Source organism: Anser anser (genome assembly GCF_964211835.1).
Source record: "Anser anser genome assembly, chromosome: 4".
NCBI lineage: Eukaryota > Metazoa > Chordata > Aves > Anseriformes > Anatidae > Anser > Anser anser.
In genome coordinates, this window is record NC_139724.1 from 54,202,258 (window position 1) to 54,225,609 (window position 23,352).

Genomic DNA, 23,352 nt, shown 5'->3' on the forward strand with positions numbered 1-23,352 from the left:
ACAGAACTTTCTTATTTCAGCAGCTAATTGGGGCTCAGCCTTTACAGCGTTAGCAGTAATGCCATGATTCCTTCCTTGGGCAGGTCGATACGTGACTAAAACTTGTGCTGTACAATCAGCAGAAGTAAGTTTGATTTATTTTAACAGCATTAAGAAAGAAGGAAACAGCCACTGTTTATTAGCAGAGCTCAGTCTTGCATAAAGCACCGAATTGACACTGAAAAGGATAATTTTCCCTGCTGTTGACCACTTCTGCACATTTAAATGTAATCTGTTCTGAGAATAAATTTAGCTGCATAAAATGATTGTCTCAACTGTTACTGGTCCATGGAACTGGGAAATTCTCTCTTTTTGTTCCAAATTGTGACTGAGGGGAGGGAGAAACAGACTGGTTGGTTAGAGGCAATGGAACGTTTTGTATCTGGAAAGCTGAATTAACAGTTACTAGTTGAAAATTACAAATATGTAACTAGATTGCAGAAAAGTAGTTATATAAGATACAATTTTACCATAAAAAGTCACTTTTAAAGTAGTTAATTGAGCATTCGGGCTTCTATCTACAAGACAGCTGAAGTCAGCCCCAGATACTGCCACCATGCGATGTTCGGTGCTTACAGCGTAAGCTGGTGACCTGCGCAATCAACATCTTCTCTACCAGCTCTTTGATAGTTTTGCTAAGATCAAGTTCATAATTGCTTTAGCCTCCACAACATTTCAGAGACTCAGACTTCGCCAAGCAAGATAAGGCCAATCGTTGAACATCGTGATGTTTGTTACGTAAGTAGCCCAGCATACCTGTCATCAGACGAATGTGTGTTCATCGTACAGTCATTTCAATGACAATAAATGACACCAATTTTGATATATATATATTTTTAATTTGAGTTCACTTCTCTAACTACACAATCTCTTAAGTTTTAAGGCATTTAACAACAGTATTTAAAAAAAAAAAAAACACCTCCTTACTTTCCTTTCCTTTTGTCTAGCGTGGAATCCTCCTTTAAGATGGTTTTGAAATAAAATGGGGATTTCTTTTCAGTTCTATACATTACAAGCACACAGGTCTAGATACATCCTTACAGTTTCTCCAGAAACAGAGCTTATCCTTTCCTTGGAACAGGTAAGGAGCATGGGTACACAAGGATATACAGCAGGTGAGTGATGACCGAGTACAACAGCTGGTGCGGATTAAAAACACTAAGAAATGTTCACTGATTTGGTGAGGCACTGCTATTTACGTGATGAACAGGAGGCAGCTGTCTACGCTGGTGGTGTAATACATCCTTTCTTCTAAAGCTCATCCAGCTACGTTGGCTGGTGCTAAGGGAAAAAATACAGATGTTAAAACACTTTCTCTGGTTTGGGTCTAAATCCTTACGATTCCATATCATATTGCTGACACTAGGCATTTTTACAGACTGAGTATATTAAATGGTTGCCTAGAAGAAAGTTTCTCTTCTGGGCCACAGCGAACCATTGCCCTTCTAGACTGCTGTGCTGTGTTTGTTTCATTTCTGCAACAATATAATCTAACAATTCCCAAATTACCTCTTACAGTCATTCTGTCAGTTTGCCATTTTTGTACTTACATTGTCCATATTTAACAATAAATCACTTATTAAAAGTGTGCGTCCCTTTTATGCCATGCCCAGACTATAAAACAAGCGTAGGTATTTACCAGTTACTCTGCATTTGCTTGCAACAGGGAGCTGGTTAGAATCCCACAGCTAATTTCTAGAGAAAGACAAACTACTCTGTGTTTAGTCATTATTCAGATGAGTAGCAATACTATTTATAAAAATAACCTGCTTTGACAGACTTTTTGACTGAGTCTCTGACAACTAAGATGAGCATTGTCTGACATTACATTATTATGACAATTATTTTTAGTATCAGATTATTTATCTAGTTTCCATTGATGATAGTTTTTAAGCACATGGGAGTAAAAACTGAAGGAATAAATATTAGAAAGCAAGCCATGTGTTTGGCCAAGTGCTGTACAAAATTTTACATCCAGTCTTAGAAATAAAGCTGACCTAATTGGCTTACTGTGCAAGGCTTAGTTTCCACGTGTCACAGTCTAAAAGGTAACTTGCAAAAGTGGTTTCTAGCACTTGTAAACAGAACCAACCATTTACTAAATGTAGGTTCACTTAAATATATAAATATATATTTAATATTCATACAGATCTATGCAGGTCATGGGGAAAAAGAAAACTGTATGCTTTAACTTTTCATTTTAAAGTGTAGAGCAAGAAGCTGTAGTATTTTTTACCTCACTCCCCCAGCGGTCTACCAGCTTTATGCAGCTGAGCTGCATTCACTTCAAAATGTAATTACTGATTTTAAATGACTAAATAGATATCCCATAATATGTTTCCCATAGTAAGATTATCCTGAATAAAGATAAACAGTAAGGTAAGTGTGCGAATGAATATATACAGGAATCTTTACCTTTTCTGTAAATCTGGAGGAAAGTTTAAGGACCCTTACAGCCACGGTCGATTCCTTAGCACGGTTGGTGTGGCCACTTCTAGGCAGAGGCGGTGGAAGTGCCCTGTCACTCAAGCACTTTGCTCCAGTCCGGTCAAAATAGGAACTGGAAGCTGGCATCCCAGGCTGGGGACGTACATATGGTGATATCACTGGAGGCAAAACAATTTCCACAGGCTTCAGCACAGCCTTCTTACGTTCTGCACGCGCCTTTCTGGCAAGCATCTGTCTTCCATGCCCCTTGCCAACAGCTGGCAAGTGAGCTGTGTGTTTCAGCACTCGAGGAAGACCTGTGCCTGCAGCTGGGCTGACAGGTTTCTTCAGCTGAACGTAACTGACTGGTTGGTTGACATTCTTTTTTCTCAGTTTAGTTACTACTTTAGATACTGAAACCGCAGCATTAATATTAGATATATCCTTATGGTGAGGGAACTCGGCCCTTTTAGGCTCTGTACCGCTACCAGTAACGCCACTTCCATGTTGTGTTGTTTTCCATTGCTTGTTCTCATCGTCCTTTGTTTTTTCTGCAATGCTGCCCAGTAGTCCTTTAGCTGCAGCACGAGCCAAAATGTCTTGAACGGACACATTTTCAGAAGAATCTTTCTGAAAATTTCAAAGGAAACAATAATACGTCTACACCACAGCTGTAAACTCAACACATTGATCCGATTCCTCAGAATTTACCCACAAGAAAGGTATGGCAGAATCTAGCAGAAATACTTAAGTCACGTTTGACAAACACTAACTGTTTATTCAAGAAATAAGTAATGTGACTGTTGTGTAAAGTGGTATCTGAACATTTGCTCTTCACAGACTTTGCCCTCTACAGGCCTGAGGAGTAGAAATTAATTCTGGACTTTTTAATGCATCTCCCTTATTGATTTGCTCTGTAACGTATCTATAATAGTATAATAGTGTGTGTGTGTCAAAAATAATTACTAAAATACAGAAATATTATCAATAACATCAAGCATGACTAATTTTCGTGATAATGAAATTCTCTGCTCATAATACATAAGGAAAGAACACAAACTAGATTAACTAGGAACTAGGTCAATAGCCAAACACTGGAAGAGAAGCAATGGTGATGAAACTATTTAAAACTACACAAGAAGGGTAGGTACCTGAAAAACAGAGGCTGCAGTTTATTTCTTAGGCTAAGTTTTGTTAGAAAACCCTCATTTATAGGGGTCACCTAAAATTTGACCACTGTTGCCATTAGGGGTAATCGGTTCCATGCAGTAGAATTTCACTGCAAAATGGTTCAAATCAATTACCTAAAACAAGCGTTTCGTTCTCTGATTGGAGGGAATAGAGAGAATAGGGTAGACAGATGTACACACCATGATTAACTAAAACTTACTAGCTCAGAAAGGCAGGTTAAAAAAATATTCTAAACTGAAAGGAAAGAGGTCAATAATAGATAACACTTGAAAAGCCATTCAGGTGATTCTCTTACTCTAATAAGATATTCCCCTTTTAATTCTCCCCAGCATGCAAGCTTCTTTCAAGCACTGGAATTGGAGTATGACAGAAAGTGGTACAAATAACCAAGATCTCATATTGTTAATTTTCAATGGAATTTCTAATTGGCTCCCCCTGCTTTGTTCTTTTGGTGAAGAAAGTCCTACTTTCCTCAGCCACAAGATGAAGAGCTTGATGCTAAGCGGTACAAACCATCCCAAACCACAGGAAATCACGCCAGGACTTTTCCATTTACTCAGCAAAAGCCTCTTGTTTTTCAGCCCAGATCTGCATATGTCTTAGTTTTGGAAAGAAACGTTCATACCTATTTTAGTAAAATTATAATGAAGTTTTAATCCCTACTGCTGACATTGCCTGCTTTGATACTGGCAAATGTTGGTGATACATACAGACCTAACAAATAACTTCCCTAGACACCATTTATCATGATTCTCAATCAAGCTGTATATTCTGTTCCAAGGTGTGACAACAACAGTGTGTTTCCTCTAAACATGTTCCTCACACAGACCTAGATTAAGAGACTGCTCTGACCACAAACTGCTCTGACATAAAAAGCATGTTGGAAAGCTGTGCTCAGCATAAACCCTAGGAGTTGCACATTTCAATTAATTACCTCTAGAAAATCTGCAGCATTGCTCCCCTGATATTTGGTCTTTTCGAGACATCCAAAGATGAGCAAGGGTTTGTTTTTTTGTTTTTGTGTGTGTGTGTTTAAACTGTTCCATTTTATACATTCTTTTGTGGAAAATGACAATACTCTTTTTTTTTTTGGTGTAGTGCTTTTAAATTGTAATTTCCTTAGCTTACCTCTCTTGCTATAACAGCTAGGAAACAGCCACTAGAAATTTCTGATAGTTCTGTTCTGAAAAAAAAGTCAGTGCAGGACTCTGGATTGGAACACGTAGAAAAAACAGGAGGAATAAGCCTGCAGAAAATAAAGAAATGACCAAGAGATGTTATTTAAGGATATAAAAGGAAGTAAATGATATATTAAAAGCAATGTCAGAATTGTATCTTGCAATGACAGTTTTATGAAGCCTATTTTCAATTTAAAACAAAAAAAGGCAATTCAAGACAGACATGAGAATTAATTATATTAACCACCAAATAAATAAATATATATAAACATAATTAACAACTACATTCCATCTTAGATCTGTAATAGCTGGATCATTGTCCAGGAAGTTAGGAATGCTCTCAAAACACTCGGCAGTATGCAGAAATTGTAAAGATGTTAACTTTGATTCATTAAGTACATGCTCTTAATATACGTGAGCTAAACATCATAGGTTAGAAATATTTGCTTATTTTTAATCCTCAGCAACCAGTGCTCCAGCTTTTCAGATATTAGAGTTTTGTAATGCATCAATGAGGGAGGAAGGAAGAAATAGCCTTTTCCCATGCTCTTCCTATATTCCAGTGATGTCCAGCTGTTATAAACGGGACTCGACGACTTAGCTTGTAAGGTCACGAGCAAATGCGTTGTAGGACAGAAATATGTGATGAAGTGTCCTTATGCAATGTTTACCTTTCTCTTCTTCACATTGCTGTGGATCGGTAAGGTACAGCCCCTCCTCATTGATCCTCTTGAGGCAGAGCTTTTTTCAAAGATAATTTATGGAGAAGTATATTCAATATTTGTAAGCAATATCCTCGTTTGGTTGGCCTGTCCATTTCTAATGGGAACACTAAAACTATTCCCAAGTTTTCATCGTAACCTAGATTTTTTTTTTTGGTACGGCACTTGGAACTTTGTAAGAGAGACGGCTAACAGCCCACCGCCTTGCGTTACTAAATAAAACTCTATGCCCTATTATCCATAGGAGATTCTTGCTTTTAGATCTAGCCATCCAATGCAAAGAGTGCTAATCCTTAGTCTGAGTGCTGTATACAGGTCACTGTTACTGTGAATCTACTTAATCGATGAGCTGACCATGAAAATCAATGCAGAAATTGACTCAAAGTTTGTATGGCCAAAGGAAAAGCCATGAATGGTTTAGAGTCTCCTCTCCATAGACCTATTTGCAATGTGTACTCTTATGTAAGGTAGAGCCTTTGCTATGAACTATATCCTTGAAGTAAGCTCATCGTCAAAAGTGGGTACACATTTGAAAATGCCCTTTACATTTTCACAGCCGTTAGACCGGCTGCGTGACCCCAAACTCCAGCATGGCCTTATCGTTTTGTTTGACGCCACTCCAGCAATGCAGAGTAATTCCAAAACATGTAACACACGGAAGTGCAACTGGCCTAAGAGCATCCCGAGAGTCCTCCATTTTCATGGAAAACAAAATCAGTACTAAGTAGAGCTGCAAAGATACCATTGGATGTTGTATTAAGATAACTTGTTTCTCTCAAAGCTGCTACTCCCAGCACAGGTTCCAGGAGTTCTGCAACAGTTTTTCATTCTATCCTGCATTATTTTAGTTAAACGTTAACTAATTCTAAGGAAGATGCATAAGGAACTGTCATAAGTAATAAACAGCTCCAGCTTTCATCTTAAGACAAGTATGTTCACACTGCGTATTTTATCTATGGCCTTCTGTTACTGCTGTGTTTACCCTGGCCACTAGCAGCTTTATTACAGCAAGAACTGTGCATGAAAAAAGTCCAAGATCTGTGCATGACAAGGAAGGATGAACCGATTCTGGAATTGTCATTTATGAAGTCCCATCAGTCTTCACTCACAAATTTGCTCAGGTCTGCAAAAATTCTAATGTAATTTCACCTTCCCTTTGTTACCATCTGAGATTTGAAAGTAAAAGTGTAATTTGCTGGTACGACAAGTTTCGTAACATTTCTGTAAAACATAGAATAGGCTTTTGACTTTGGGGAAAAATTCTGGGGGGGATTTTGTCTTAGACAAGGGGGATTTTTTTTCCTGAAAAAGCCAAAGCTCATGAAAAACTAATCCTCTTTTTTTTTTTTTAATATTAAATTCATTATTTATATAACAGAACTATATACTATTTATGTTCAAATAATTTGGAGACCTTTGTGTTCCAAGGTCCTCATACTTCCCCTGCAGCAATAGGTGCACAGACTTCAAGACATGACAGACTAATAGAATTTCAAATCCTAAAGGAAAAGATAATTTAGAGTAGGAGTCCACAAGCACTTTTGGACTAGCACAGCACCGCTGACAAGACATGCCCTGATTTCATACCATTTAGAGTAAAGTTTCCAGCAGGTTGCTCTTTTCTACTGGTGACTTGCAAGAAAGATGCATTTTATTGTACTGCATCTTAGTATGTGTAACATCTTTCTTTTAAAAGTCTTTGGATTGGCCATAGTTAACATTTAACATTTTAATCATACAAAATGTAAATACACTGAATGCTATCTTGAACCACAGTACCTTTCCCCAGGATGGCCAGTCATTAGCTTAATCTAGGATAGTTTAATAAATAAATAAATAAATAAATACAGTATTATTCTCTCATGCAACAAAAACTCTTAACCTGCATCCTGTAATCAATTGTTTTATCTATGTACAAGCAAGTACCAACTGTTTGTATTTATGCAACTGACTAAAAGGAAAATCAAAACATCCATCAGACTTCTAACAACTTCTTCAGCTGACAAGGATGACAGCTGACACGTTTTAACTACATATACAGTATACACAAACACACATACTTTTTTCATCTATATATATTTGCATCTATTAAGATTACGCAGGATGCTCTGGAACATGTTCCCCCCTCAAAAGTCAACCCTTCTAACTACAGGCACGATCTGTTGAGCAGCAGAGGTTCTCGTTCTATATTATATTCTCATTTTAAGACTTACCTTCTTTTTCCTTTTCCTTTTTCCCAGAACTGATCATTCTGGGTAAGAAGCTGAGAGCACACTAGCAAGTTCCTTGACTTCTAGTCTCATTTTGTCTTAAACTAGCTTCTTTCTCCTTTAAGCTACTTACAGGGTGAAAGCAATAGATGAAAAAGTTGAGTACTACTTAGTACTCACATAGCATCAAAAGGAACAGAATCAGAGGCAGCAGAAAACTATTTTAAATGTTAATCTAATAGAATAGACAGAACAGTCTACGATAAGAATTATGCTACAACTTAAACTTACACTTTAAGGTTTCCGTAGACAGAACAACTCATTTCATACCTAAATCGTTTTAGTTTATGTCCTTCCACACCAGATTCCAGTGCTTTTTTCACTACTAGTTCATTCTCTTCTGGGTAAACTGAAGAAGTGCAGTAAACAATAGCTTGTACTTTAACTACAAAAATAAATATATATATATAAAATAAAGAGTGCTAAAATTCTTCCTACACACAGTGGTTTAGTAAGAACCAAAAGCAACATAAAAATTATGCTTGTATTTCACTTTTGCCAATAAAGTATATTAAAAAACTTATGTGCAGGAAGATAATCAAAACCTTTTCAAATATTTGCAGATTTCAGCACAAATTCAGGGCTGCATCCAGTCTTTTCACAGCTGCTAATGGAGGGGGGGGAAGAAAGTAGCGGCATGGAGTCAGACTACATTTACAACTCTTCCAAAATCAAGTATGACTCAGCCCATTCTCTACACAAACCTGAAGACTGTTGTATTAATGGCTGATGAATGTTACAGAACAGAAATACCCTTAGCGTTGTGAGGATCATTTTTAGAGGTTTTGCTTACACACTTGCTGTTAATTAATAGAATAATCAGCAAATCTTTAACAATATTACAACTGGTTGTAGTACAATGAAGCTGATAGTACCAGGCGTCCTCAGAAGCCTGAGAGCCAGCACACTTACTTACATTTCATTGCATGCATCAACTCGGTAAGCTGCCGCTCCGCAAGACTACGGAGTTTATCATTAGACACAGATCCTTGTAAAAGGTCTCTTAGCAATCCTGCATCTAAATGCAAAGAGTTGTAAATTTATTAATACTACTGCTATTAGCGTCTTAAGATTCAGGTAGTAGAAAAAGCTTTGGTAACAAACGTTATCATTACAGGTGCAGTGGGAAGGTAGGCTTTATGAATTACAATACCGAGGAGTGCCTGAATAACTCTTTCCCTCTCAAGTTTACTTCTAATTACTACTGCCTCTTCTTTGTTTCTGTTTAATGAAAATTGGACAATGAATAGCCTTATATAAAGTCAATAAAGGAACGTGATTAATGGAAAACTATATACTCATTGGTATATTGAATGAAATTTTTCTGCCTATAGTCTTTTTATACTTTAGGAAGTTATATATACTCTGCCACCCAGAACAACCCCCAAACTTCATATTATTGACTTGAAAATGCTTTTACAAAATGCTCTTAATCCTTCAGTGCCTCACAGAAAGATTTTTTTTTCTTGCTGAGAATCCTAAGCTAGGCCAAATCCACTCCTACTCATTTTATGTGGAAAAATCATAATTGATTTTACGTTATTCTCTTTTGTACAAATAGACTACTGTGGAAATCCATTACACACAGAATTATGCAAGTCATTTAATGTAAGTTTTATAGTAGTTAGAAATCTAAAAGGAAGTTTTGGGGGAAGGGGGTGTTTTGTTTTGTTTTTTAAATGATACAATTTACTGAAGCAGCTGTTATGTCCAGATCACAATACTTCAGTACTCTTTCTACCAGCAAGTATGTGGTGCTATCTATGGTATCAAAAGTTACCTCCATGTTCACTTAAAATAAAATCTATTGGATTACTAAAACCCAGTCCAGAGCATTGTGGTATCAACAAAATCACTTTCACGTTTTGAAGTCTGGGATCTGTTGGTCGAATCTCAGTAAAATCTTCATATAACAACTGAATATCTGAAAGAAAAAAAAAATAGAGCGGGAGGGAGGAAACTCGGTGGTTCCACAAGAAGGCAAGCCTGCCTAATTTTAATGTGGTAAGGTTGAACAAACAATGGTGTTCCACAAAACCCCATAGAGCTACAGCCTGCTAGACCAGATCCTCCAAAGTATGTCCCGCTGATTTCAAACAGCTAGAAGGATTAGGCCTTACATTCTTCCACTGAAGAGACTGATAATGGGGTGCCAGTCTTGTTACAGTCTGTTCTGATCACGTCCTTTGGGTAAACTGGATGAATGCATGGATTTTGGATTAACATTCTCACAAACAGGTATAAATCAACCTGAAAACAACAGCCAAGACACCAAATACTCAGATTCCAAATTTCCCAGACATCAACCATTATATATTAACTGCTCATGTGGAGAACTTCGCCGTGACCTATCAGGAGTCTGAATCTATGACATGATTAATCTGCAAACTTGATGAGCTTGATTGTAGCTGAAGAGTTCCCAGTTCACCTTGTGACAAAAAATAAGTTGTTACTACCCTCCCAAATCCTGAAACAAGTGATCCTGAATTCTGATAGAACTGCCGTATTTATGGATATCACAACCATAACGTACACAGATCTCACATATATAGATAGGTATCACATCTATATATCAATACCTTATGCAAATCAACTGTTTAAACACATACTTTCACATCCCATATGATTGAACAAGTTCCTCAGTTCATCTGCTTTTGCTGAAGATTTTACACCACAAACAAAAACTCTGGACATGCTGTGATTTCTCAGCGCTGACATATGGGCGACGGTCAGATGGGAACCTACATGAGCCACTATAACGTCACCATCCGTATTCAGCAACGCCTGCACAGAGTGTACAGCAAGACTGCGAGACCTATCCTACAAAATAATGAGACAAAAAATTAAATACGACCAACTAATTTGGTTTCTAAGAGTGCCGCCCTTCTTTTCCAAATTAGGAAATTATTTCACTATTTTCATGACAAACAGGAAAGAGGGGAGGAGAAAAACTAATCAGATACAGCTAATATAGAATGTAAAAAAAAATACGAACTCAAACATCTGAAGTCAAACTCACTAAATTTAAATAGTTTGAGTCAAATGCTTAATAAAATATAGTATCTATAGGTGAAAAGAAATGTGTGCATATTATCCCCTTAAGAGGGAACTCTTAATGACAGCTCCAGAAAAGACAACATGGCCCATAATATGCAAAATTCATCCTCAGGGGCAGCTTATCAAAGAAAAGAAAAGCCAGGCAGCTCCTGAAGGAGAGCTATATAGGAGAAATGAAGCCCTTACAGTGCAAAGAGTAAGATTTTGCTTAAATTTGGACAACACAGACAGATTTGCACACAGAAAGATTAGACAAGTGCAAATAATCTCATACTACAGATGTGAAGAGGAAAGTGATATATATCAAACATCTCTATCAAGTTCCTTGAAATGGCAGAGTGAAGACATGAAGCACAGGTGCAAACTTTTGGACCAAATCTTGCAAAGACTTATGTTAGGGATGGGAGAGCAGCACTTTAAGTTCACATTAGTATCTATATATATACACATCAATCAAGAACCACCTTGTCCCACTAGACAGAAATGGAGCTTTTCAGGGTTCTGTTTCCTCACTTTGAAAATTTTTAAATAGTAACATTCAGAATTTTCCTCCATGACCTATGGAGCTGTCATGTACAGTTCTTTTCTGTGAATCTATTATTCAAAATAATCCACACTGAAATGAGATATTCAGAATTACTTTGTAACTTGGCTGCATCAAAAGCAGCGTGGCCAGCAGGTCAAGGGAAGTGATTCTCCCCCTCTGCTCTGCTCTCTGAAGACCCTACCTGGAGTGCTGCATCTGCTCCAGGGACCCCAATACAAGAAGGGCATGGGCCTGTTGGAACAAGTCCAGGGGAGGGGACCATGAAGATGACCGGAGGGCTGGAGCACCTCTCTTATGAAGACAGGCCGAGAGAGCTGGGGATGTTCAGCCTATAGAAGAGAAGGCTCCGGGGAGACCTTAGAGCTGCCTTACACTACCTAAAGAGGCCTACAGGAAAGCCGGGGAGGGACTCTCAGTCAGGGCGTGTAGTGATAGGGCAAGGGATAATGGCTTTATACTACAAGAGGTTAGGTTTAGAGTAGATATTAGGAAGAAATTCTTTGCTACGAGGGCGGTGAGGCCCTGGCACAGGCTGCCCAGAGAAGCTGTGGATGCCCCATCACTGGAGGTGTTCAAGGCCAGGCTGGATGGGGCTTTGGGCAACCTGGTCTGGTGGGAGGTGTCCCTGCCCGCGGCAGGGGGTGGAACTGGATGGTCTTTAAGGTCCCTTCCAACCCAAACCATTCTACGATTCTACGCTCCTTGTGGGTCCCCTTCCAACTTGGTATATTCTGTTCATCATTATTCCATTACAAATATTCATAATATTCCCCTTCAACTACATATTATGAATATTAGCATACCACTGTCTACTAAGCGGGGGCAATGTACGCTGAGTTACACAGAAACTTTCTTCTTCACATTTTCAGAAGTGAGGCAGCCTCTTCAACCACTTTTGATGTTTGACAGTTTTAAAGTTAATTTTAAGACTAAATTTAGTTTTAAAAAACTTTACTAACTTAATTATAACTATGAACTATAAGCACTAGTATTTGCATGTTAAATTTAATAAGTGAATCGGTTTCTGAACTTCTGATTATTAAAAATATCAAAAACCTTTTGAGAGTATGTTTCTGCCTAACCGATTGAATAGGACAGTCACACAATACATGACTTCATTCTAATACATTATTTTAGTTTGCAGATTAATATTACTCACTCAAAGGTGACATGAACTCACCTGTAGTAAGAGTTTGCAATCTGCAAAAAGATCTGAATTAAGCAGTTCTTCTTTAAGAGAGGAAGGAAAAAACAATACATCATGGCAATGCTGGTCCATACAGTAAGTGTAACGGTTGAAGTCTGACACAGATTCAACTTTTGTGAATCCCTTATTCTTCAAATCTCTGATGACATCTTGAAGGCTGTCAACATACAGCCCTGACCATTAAATATATGATACTTATTTAAGCAGTATAGTTCACATTGATATTGATGATCTGCATTGTTGCCTTTTATTTCTTTGGTGCATATGTAAGTATATATACACACTATACTCACACCTGCACCTGTGGGCATGTAAACATATGTGTATCTAAAACCTGTATTTTTACAGACTAAACACATACATACATGTAAAAACAAAATTGTAATACTGCCTAATGCAGGAGGGGAATTCACACTATTTAAGACATCTAAGTTCCATTTCAAAACATTTAAGTTAGTAAGTGTGAGTAAGTCTGATAACATAAATGAAGAAAGATGCACGTGTCTCCAGAGAATGATTCAAAGCATCAATACACAAACGTCCATGTGCTCTGGAGACCCTGTAGCAAATTTACTGCTGAAATAGCTTGGTTCTTTCAATTGCTTTCAAAGTAGCTCAGCTCATCAATGAATTTCACAGCTAATATCTGAAGTAATCCTTCTGTAAACATAATGAAGTTAGAAATGCTGAGGTTTGCAATTCAAATATAAAGATTTAAAGGTATATACAACAAGACTTGTTTGTTGAAATGCAATTTTAGATAGTGCTGTAAACTTGTATAGTACTTTAAATGCGGAGTCAACACTGCAACTTTCAGCTTAATCTTAGCTAAAGTTTACAAAATTATAACTGGCGTAAAACACCTGTTTATCTTAAAAAGCCTGTAACATAAGCACAAAATATTGATCCAAGACAAAAGTATTAAAAAAAAATCTTAAAAATATGATGAAATGCATTATCTGTATAACAGAATGCATTAACAAAATAACCCAGTATGGTTAACTTATCACTATGGGTCTGGGAGCACCAGTGTACATATGGAATGATACTCTGATTAATGATTTTTTAAAATGTATTTTTATTTCACGTTTATGCTACCCTTACAGAATAAACACCAGTTTTAATATTGCATCTGTCTCAGCTCCCTTGGACGTTATCACTTACAGCAATACACCCACTTTCTAAAGAATTTTTCCCTGTTTCTCTGTTTTTCATCATATAGCTTGCTCATCCATATAATTCTTTTTAACTTTCTAAAGCAACAGAATATAGCAAACTCTACAGTTTATGAATACCATTACAGTAATATATAAAAACTTCAAAAAAGCATAGGGCAATGTTATTGTACTAAGCAGCATTTACCAGAAGAAACTTAAGTTACCAGTAATAATATAACCGGAAAATTCTAAAACAAGTGTATACGACCTATATGATAGCATATGTAAAAACTTAAATATTATGTGATACTTTTAAGATGTTACCTGGTCTTAAATGTATTTATCCAGACACATAAAGGTAAGGCAGAAGCCCTTTGTTCATGCTTCCGTATGGTTTCTGGTAGAATGTATTCAATTGAAAGAGCATCATGTTTGATGCGACATCTTGCTAGTGCAGCTGCCAATTTGATCCTAAAACTACAAAATATAGTCACAGGTTTAATAAGTTTTTACCAATGTTTGCACCAACTATTGACATGCAACAATTCCATTACAATAGTATCTTGCTCAGAAATCAACAGTGAGGCCGTGCTCTGCAAGCTCTTACAGAAAATACCTAGTTAGAGGCATTTTACTACACAGTGGTATAGCTGAAACTATTTTATTTGAATACACACAGGACTGGTATTATGACAGGTGACTCCAAAACAAGACAATTTTCTCAGCTTTAAACAAACAAGGCAAATATGTTTTGGAACTGCAATCTGTGGAATATAATCACATTTTTGTTAGGTATTTAATGACAAACACATGCACTTACAGAATGAGCATCTGAAAAAAAGCTGGCCTCTAAACACATACAGAAACAATAGAATTGTGATGGAAACCAGGAGTCAGTTTTGTTATCATAGAATGGTTTGGGTTGGAAGGGACCTTAAAGACCACATAGTAGTTCCAACCCCCATGCCATGGGCAGGGAAACTTTCCCCTAGACCAGGCTGCTCAAAGCCCCATCCAGCCTGGCCTTAAACACTTCGAGGGATGAGGCAGCCACAACTTTTCTTCTTTTATTACATGAAATGTCAGATGAAATATTCCTGGTCTTTTCCTCCTAAAAGCTTTATGCCTAATCTTGATACATGATACTTCAAACCAAATAAAAATCGCTGGTGAGCTACTTCAAATATTAAGATATATTGCTTACTGCCTTCCAGGAATACCTCGCGTTTAGGGTGTTCACAAACTTTTTGGGCTACTCTATATCCAGCAGCAAAACAATTTTGTCTAGCAAATACCAGTTGATTTCTTCAACAAACTTAGGAAACAAATACTTGAACACTATTTAAAATGTTTATTGTACCTATTGTCTTTTTCTCTCTCATTACTTAAAATAATATATATTTAATGAAGTTCCAAAATAGTAGCATAGCTAAATAAATGTATGTTATTCCATTACACAACACTTTGGCTCTTGACTCTATTACATTCATAAACATGAATGTTTACTAAATATCTCTTCTTTCCTAAAATTGTATGAAAAAAAAGTTCAACAACTCCAAAATAACATTACTAGATTATTTTACTAGAAAAAGTTAAGCATAAAGATAGTTTGTTAGCAATGTTCTTCTTAACTATAAGAATATGAAACTTTCCCTTCAAATCACTTTCTCATCAAAAATTAAAAACAAAGTCCACAAAATTTCATGATGAAAGGTGTCTGTGATATTCACAAATTTAAAAAAAAAAAAAAGCAGTGGTTATAAAAATCTATGTTTCTGCTAATATGTAACACAAAAAAGAAATTCTTAGCATGCATACCTGTATAGAAAATGTTCTATCTTCCTAACTTCTGCTACAGGTTCCTCTTCATCAAAAATCTCTCGTGCTTCAAACTTTCGGTCTTGGAGGTCATAGAGCATCACAACAAGCAAGCTGGTTAATTCATCTGGCTGCAACAGAAAAACAACTGGATAGAGAACATGGCGCAAAGCTTGCCTTACTTCTGCAAAAAGATTCATATCAAACAGCAGTCTCCCATGTATGAAGCATAAAAACTCCATGAAACACTTCTTCCTGAGAATATGAAAATAATTCCTCATGAAGAATGAGTAAACTACCAAAAATTTAAAAAAAAAAAATCAAATAAGTGTTATATAGCTTATCAAAACTAAAAACACCCTTTATACACACAGGTAACATCGGATATCTTAAAAACTTTCACTGTTATCAGAATCTAAACTTGAAAATTATTTTCTTCTCATAAAGTAGTTCCCTCTGAACTGAGGTAACGAAAACTTCCTGACAACTTGTCTCTTGTAGGATTCTTTGGTACATAGCAACCGATGAGCTCAAACAACTCTGCAGTTGGGACAAATGTAAAATTTCTTTCCCATGTCTAAATGTTGGAATAAGGCAACATCTCCTTAAAGACAGCAGTTACAAGCATTTCAGTTACATCTTACTTTCACACAAATATGACTGAAACAAGCTAGAAAACTCACGGTGTGTCCCTAGTAACTTGAAACACAACACGTGATTACCTATGTCTCATTTCCTTATTTCCTTACAAGCATAAGCTGAAAATCAAACGTTAGTGTTAGATCATTTGCCTACTCACAATCTTCATGATTAACATCAGTTCAAATTCACCTTGTAATTTTCAAAGGGCATCGAAGACTAAACTAGAAGGAATAGCAGATTATTCTGCCACCTCTAGATTTTCTTTTCTCTTTACAGCAGGGAAGTATGATGAGAGAGTAAGCTGGACCTACTGTTGCCGGAACAAGTACAATGGTTGTACACGATGCAGTTTGTCCAGGAAATTAAACTTGGGTTCAGTGCTTTCTTTTGTCTGGTAGGATTTACTCTATGCTCTCCACTCACAAGGGGATGCAGGTGGGAAGGAAAGCACAGAGGGAAGTTATTTATTTTACTGAAAGCATCACTCAATGTAAAAACAATGAGAAACCAAAACAGAATCCAAAAGTTTCCCCTTCTTTCTTCAAAAGCCCTGATTTCTGTACTTGGGCCAACCTTGCTCTTGTACCCACTAAAACTGGGCAAGCCATACATTGCATTCAACAGGCAGCATCACACTAAGAGGAAGAAGAGAAAAGGATCCTTGCCTGCAGGGCTGCTCAGGGTGCTCCTGGGAAGTGGCAAACGAGTTTGAACTGCCTCATAACAACAAATATACACAACCCAGGAGTCAAACTTCCTGGTCGAGCACCATCATCTCTAGCATTCTTTTCATTGCTCGTGGACAACATCACAGAGCAGGTAATACACTGCAGTAAGTATTATGGTTCACTCTCCTAGTTTCTTTCTTTGAAGCTTTTAATTCCCAGCATCCAGGTACAACACTCATCTAGTAGCTTCGAAATTAATGCTTTAGACAACTAACTGATAAAGACAGCAATATTTCAGTCTCAGGCTATCATATAGTCAGGACCCTCTGAAAAGATTCTGATTACATCAACTCAGAAAATACAAAATACATTTCCTTAAAAAAATGTTCACTTACTATTGACTGACATGGGTAAACACAACTGTCTAGCAGTATTTCTTCAAGAAGCTCTTGATCTGAAAAAAAAAAAATAATATTCACAAGCTATACTATAAAATACAAAATTATTATGTGCAAGAAAAATAAAAGCTTATAAATTACTAGAGAAAAGCCTGAAAGTTTGTATCATGAAAATTAAAGCCAAGTTCACTCACAAACAGTAACAACTCTAAGCATAATTACCTTACATGAAAAAGCATGGATTTTAAACGCTTGATTCCACAAAACACTACCGACACTTAGATATATTTAAATATTTGAGGGATACTACCAGTCTAGTAGTAACCTACTACTTAACTTGCAAAAAATTACCCAAATCTCTGCTGCCAGGCAGAAACTAAACACTTAGATTTTACACACTTTTCCCTGCTACATCACTTTTGTTGGCAATTCTTTGAAAAGTTTTGTACTTACATTTCAGAGCATTGAAAGCTAGTTCGTAAGACATACGCTGGGAATACTCATCTTTAAAAGTTAGCACAGGAGATACTGAGTCATCACCATACCGCACTAACATCTTATCTTTAGGCTTTTTATTACGGATGCCTTGAAAAATCTTAGCGGCATTTATGTAGACGGAGTCATGACAGCCATTCTTCCCAATCAGAGTCATTGTTCTTTTCTCAACAGATCTTCTTACATCCGAAATTTTCATTTCACTCAAGTGTGAAGTATCATTTGTAACATCCTCATGAAAAGACACCGAGTTACTTTTAGAACATGGCATTCTTCCAGTTGTTGATTGGGCAAGTGCAAGTCACTGTCTTGCTGCCTCTGCAAAAAACAAAGTTTGCAGTGAATTATGAAATTTTCTTTCACTAGAACACACTTTTACCTTCATTTTCAGATTTTCAATAGAATTTGTTTCTAGGCTCTAATTCTGCAAATACATATGTACTTGTGTAAGTCTATCATAGAATCAGAGAAGCATTTAGGTTGGAGAAGACCTCTAAGATCATCTGGTCCAACCTTTAACCTAGCACTAACAAGTCCACCACTAAACCACGTCACTAAGCTCTACATCTGCATGTGCTCTGAAGACCTCCAGGGATGGTGACTCAACTACTTCCCTGGGCTGCCTATTGTAATATTTCACAACCCTCTCAGTGAAGAAGTTTTTCCTAATATCCAGCCTAAACCTCCCCTGCTGCAACTTGAGGCCATTTCCTCTTGTCTTACCACGTGGTGCTTGGCAGAAGAGCCTGTTCCCCACCTCACTATAGCCTCCTTTAAGGCAACTGTAGAGCAGAATAAGGTCTCCCCTCAGCCTCCTTTTCTCCAGGCTAAACAACCCCAGTTCCCTCATCTGCTCCTTGTTCTCTAGACCCTTCATCAGCTTCGTTGCCCTTCTCTGGACACTCTCCAGCACCTCAACATCCTTCCTGTAGCGAGGGGCCCAAAACTGAACACAGTACTCGAGGTGCAGCCTCACCAGAACCAAGTACAGGGGGACAATCACTTCCCTAGCCCTTCTGGCCACCCTATTTCTGATACAAGCCAGGATGCTGTTGGCCTCCCTGGCCACCTGAGCACACTGCTGGCTCATGTTCAGCTGGCTATCAACCTATAGCCCCAGGTTCCTTCCTGCCAGGCAGTTTTCCAGCCAGATCCTCCTGCAGAGCCTTCCTACCCTCACGCAGATGAACACTTGCACCTGACTTGGTGTTGTCTGCAAACTTACTGTGGGTGCACTCAATCACCTCATCCGGATCACCGATAAATATGTAACACCTTAAAAGATACATCATCTTAAATATAGTAGAAGTATTTATGATAGTTCACTTACCTTATTTATTTTTACTAATGCTGATACAAAGAAAACTGGTTACTTGTTTCAAAGAGGCCAGTGCTTTATAAAAAATGCTCCTAAAGAGATTTGATTTCCCCGACTTGCTTTGGATGCTAACACACATTTGTAACAATGTTTGCAGACTTGGAAGTCAGGCTGAACATTCAGAACAGGGCTAACTATGCCAAAACAAATGTAGACACAAAATGATATATATAACACAAAATGATATATATATACACACATACACTTATGCACATGATACAAATAAGATATATACAAGATATATATAATATATATATTTAGCTTTCCTGTCTGGGGAAGAATACAACAGAAACATGAGGAATTCAGCAGCTGTAACACCAAAAATTAGGCATGATCTGGTGCTGACGAACAGCTCTGCATATTTTAGAGTTGACTACACAAAGTAGCAGAATTTGTTCTTTTGCCAGCCTAAAAATCCAAAAGAGAAGGTGATATCCTGACCAAACAGAAAGCATCTTATCTTTCGTTACATAAGTTAGTTTAGTACAACAGTTCTCAAGCTTTTTCCCCATATTCCCTCACATTCCACAGTACAACTTACATGCCTCTTCTCCCATGATAAAAAATACTTGCTGAACTTCCTTTTTAACCTCTTCCCTTCCCTCCACCCATTCACACAAAGCATAGTGGAGAATGAGGATAGTACCACACTGGGTTGGAAGGATAAAGGAGGAACACGAACTGTTACTTCTCCAGCAGGCAGACATGAAATACCCTCCATGCTAAGCCAGCATTTCCCAGTTCAAGCTCTCTTTTCCCAACATTGGTGACAGTCAGACCATCCCTGCCTGATCTCTCCAAGACGGGCACAAGGCAGTGTCTGTCCAGTGCAACCCCTAATTCTCCTGACAAACGACCAGTGTTGCTTCCTGAATTCTGGCAGCTCATCTGGAGGAGGCCATTTCTCATTCTCCTGTCCAGGATGCATTATTTGTACCCCAAAGCTGAAAGCTGCTAACCCTGCAGAAGCATCTTGTACTGTCTATTCACAGAGATCCTGGGCTCAGACAAACGTCTTAGTCTGTTGAGAGTCAAGCACCAATGTGTGTAGTGTTAGGTGCAGCACCGATGGATCCGTGGAGCAAATGTAAATTTATTTTATGATGTCATATTGAAACCTAGCAAGTAGTTCTACCAGAAGAAAGCTGTGACTCTTCGCTAGAGTAGAGTTTCAGATTACCTAAATGAAACCAGAACTCTTGTATTTTGAATGAAGAAAAATCTGAAATGTTGTTAAGGTACTTTGTACTAATTTGATCTGAGGATTTGATTTGATCTTGATTTGATCCCTGATTTTGCAGAAACAAGGACAGCACCTAACAGGGACCTGGAGCTCAAACCCCTCCTCCAGCTAAACACAAAATATTTATTTTGAGGATAAGGGGCAGGTAAACCACTTTTTGTGGTGTCAGGACTTTCAAGCCTCGTAGAATTCCTGATTATTGTTTGTAAATTCTTTGACGAGCTGCCTTTGCTGACACTGCTATTAAGATGATTCGATGAATACACCTTCCCCAAAGGCAAATGTCACCTTAATAAAGATGAGATGACAGTGTTCTACCCTGTGCAGACACACCGCATTGTTGCGGTACTGTTAATCATAGCTTGGATTACTGAACTGTGTGCCAAGCAGAGAACACCAAGCTTGATTAATAGGAAGCTCTGCTGGGAGGAATTAGAGGAGAGCGAAAAGACCCATTCCATTTATCTATGGAAGAAATGAATCTGCAACAGATTACTCGGTTGAGGGGAAAGAAAAAACAAACCCTCAAGATCCCAAAGATGCATTTCAAGACAACACTGGTTGTGAAAGCACTGAAAACAGGCAGGAAAGTATCTCCTCACTTCTGGTTCCAAGTCATAATCCACTAAATCAGTATCAATGATCAAGAAGCCCCCTGTTAGCACAACAGTTCAATGAGTACTACCAGTAGCATCACAAGGTAAAGAAAGGTATTGATTTTGTCCATTACCTGTGCAAAGGGATGTAAACACCTCTCTTCTGAAAACATCTGTATTATGGAAGCTGGCAGACTCCTGTAACACAAATTACTGTTATCTAAGTAACAATAAACAATAAACAATAGCAATGAAGATAAGAAGACTGCAGGTTTCCAGTAGTAGAGTAGGAACGTGGCAAGCACTGAGCAATAAGGCAGCTGGGGAACTGAGCTACATAACCTTTCTGCCAAGCAGCGCACCTTAAGAGGCTTGGTGGTGTTCACAGTGGAGGAATAACATTTTTTCTTTTTTTCCCAATGATTGAGTAGAGGCCTCAGCTGGGCAAACTCAAATATTTGAAGGGTTCCACATCTCTTAAGACTAAGCCCACAGGGAAGTCCCAGGAACAGCACATAAAGAGAATGTGGGTGAGAGGGAATAAAGCCTTTATGTTCAAGCTCTTGAACAACAAGTTTGGGGTGGCCTTTGCCCTCAGTCTCTAAACCATTTGGGAAAGAATGATACACCAAACATCTGTCAGGTACCCTCACAGGATATCCACCAAATACAACTGTCTCAAGGCCAACAGGTTTAAATCTTTGAGAGATTTTTCAGTTATCACTTCCCAACACCAGAGGTACACCATCCTTTCCGCCAGGAGGCTTACCAATGAAGAAAAATTGGATTCATTTATTTGAATGTTCTGTTTCAAGCAAAGCTGCCCAAAGCCCATGCAGTCTTGCAATTACAAACTGAATTAACAGCACTAGACAAATACACTATTTGTGGCACACAATATAGATCAATACAAAGAGTAAATCAGAAAAATAAATACTTCCAGTTTATATGTAACGCCACTTAGAGCTGAAGTCAACTAGCGTAACATAAACACTTGGCTTTTAAGATAGCTCCAGCTTTGACTTTATGAACTCAAGTGAACAGAACTATGACATTTACTCACAATAGACTCAAATACACTCACTATTTCTTCAGTTATCACCTGTTTTTGGAAGCCTATGCCAAGACTCAATTCAGAAAAGGCAATAAGCAACCCCTCAGCATTTGTGTTATGCCAGGAAAGTCAGGACACCCAATGCTAATTCATGTTACTGGGAATTCATGCTAAGGGGAATTCATGCAAAGTGGCTGTGGGTATAGGCAGGGTTCCTTATACATCAAGAGAAAATCTTTGGCAACTATCTACTGTAGTTTACCCTCTTAATCTCATGGGTATGCACGACCATACCTGCTAATATCAGCTGAGACCGTCTGTCCCAGAGCTTCTACAGACTGCCAAGCTTCCTGCCGTCCCAATCTCCATTAATGAAGCTGGAGGTAAGGGAAGATTAGTTAAAGACCACCAAAGCCTGCCACGAGAACGTCACCGAGCACCGTTTTCACAAGAAACACGCCGAGCCAGAAAGCACAGAGACCCACCCAGCAGGACGCTACCCACCTGCACAGCCACCCCACGGGCTCCCCAGGCGCCGGGCAGCCCTCAGGGCAGCGGCCCTCAGGGCAGTTTCCCCCACGGCCCCACGAGCCCCGCCGCCGGGCCCTGCCCGCGGCAGCGGGCACCGAGCTCCCCCGGGCGGCCCGGGGCCGTTGGGCTCGGGCCGGGGCTCGCCGCTCGCCGGCCCTCAGCGGCGGGGAGCCCGGGCTGCCCGCGGTGGCCGGCGGGGCCTGGGCCGGCCGGGAGCGGGCTGCAGGGGCCGGGCTGAGCCGTCCTTAAAGCCCGAGATCTCTCCCCGAGCCGTGTGAGGGATTACGCCGCCATGGAGCGGGGCCGGGACCCGCCCTGGCAACGGCGGGGGTGGATCTGTGTGAGCCGTGAGCCCGTGCCTGGACCTCGGCGAGAAGCCCCATTTCTGGGCAGCGAGAGCTGTCCGTGTGCTCCTTCCTGGTTTTGGGGTGGGGGTTAACTTATAGTTTTGTTTTGTTTTGTTTTGTTTTCGGTGCTGGTGGTTTCTTTGTTTGTTTTGCTTTGTTTTCAACGTTTACATCCCCATACAGCATGAATTCGTGTAAACTCAATGTCTCCTTTTAAAATATAAATCTTTCATACACACATATTTTACTCCATCAAAACCCCCACCAGTCACAGGGTTGGAAATTGCTGGATATCCACGCGTAACGCCGGTTACCCGCCCAGATAAGGCACTCACTATTCATTTGCACTTGAAATTAACAAGGTGCTCTGATAACTTTTTAACTACC

General features: G+C 38.8%; 1 protein-coding gene across 7 annotated transcripts; it reads right to left on the reverse strand.

Moving 5' to 3' along the window:
• Positions 1–404: 404 nt before the first annotated feature.
• Positions 405–22,944, reverse strand: NSUN7 (NOP2/Sun RNA methyltransferase family member 7). 7 transcript variants are annotated; one of them, XM_083833263.1, is made up of 16 exons: positions 22,592–22,944; positions 22,382–22,464; positions 21,168–21,231; positions 17,775–18,134; positions 17,319–17,377; positions 15,614–15,744; positions 14,120–14,272; positions 12,612–12,795; positions 10,437–10,647; positions 9,608–9,751; positions 8,744–8,845; positions 8,059–8,176; positions 4,786–4,903; positions 2,455–3,096; positions 1,679–1,734; positions 405–1,320 (listed from the first exon to the last, which is right to left on the reverse strand). In XM_083833263.1, the coding sequence occupies exons 4-15, from the start codon at positions 18,085–18,087 to the stop codon at positions 1,714–1,716; spliced, it is 2,196 nt and encodes a 731-aa protein (XP_083689389.1). In that variant the 5' UTR covers positions 18,088–18,134; positions 21,168–21,231; positions 22,382–22,464; positions 22,592–22,944; the 3' UTR covers positions 405–1,320; positions 1,679–1,713. The 7 variants fall into 7 exon arrangements, 6 of the variants coding, with proteins under 6 accessions (XP_083689389.1, XP_083689391.1, XP_083689387.1 ...); XM_083833265.1 differs by having other exon boundaries at positions 8,098–8,176; positions 22,592–22,943; XM_083833261.1 differs by having other exon boundaries at positions 8,059–8,212; positions 22,592–22,943.
• Between the last annotated feature and the right edge of the window lie 408 nt (positions 22,945–23,352).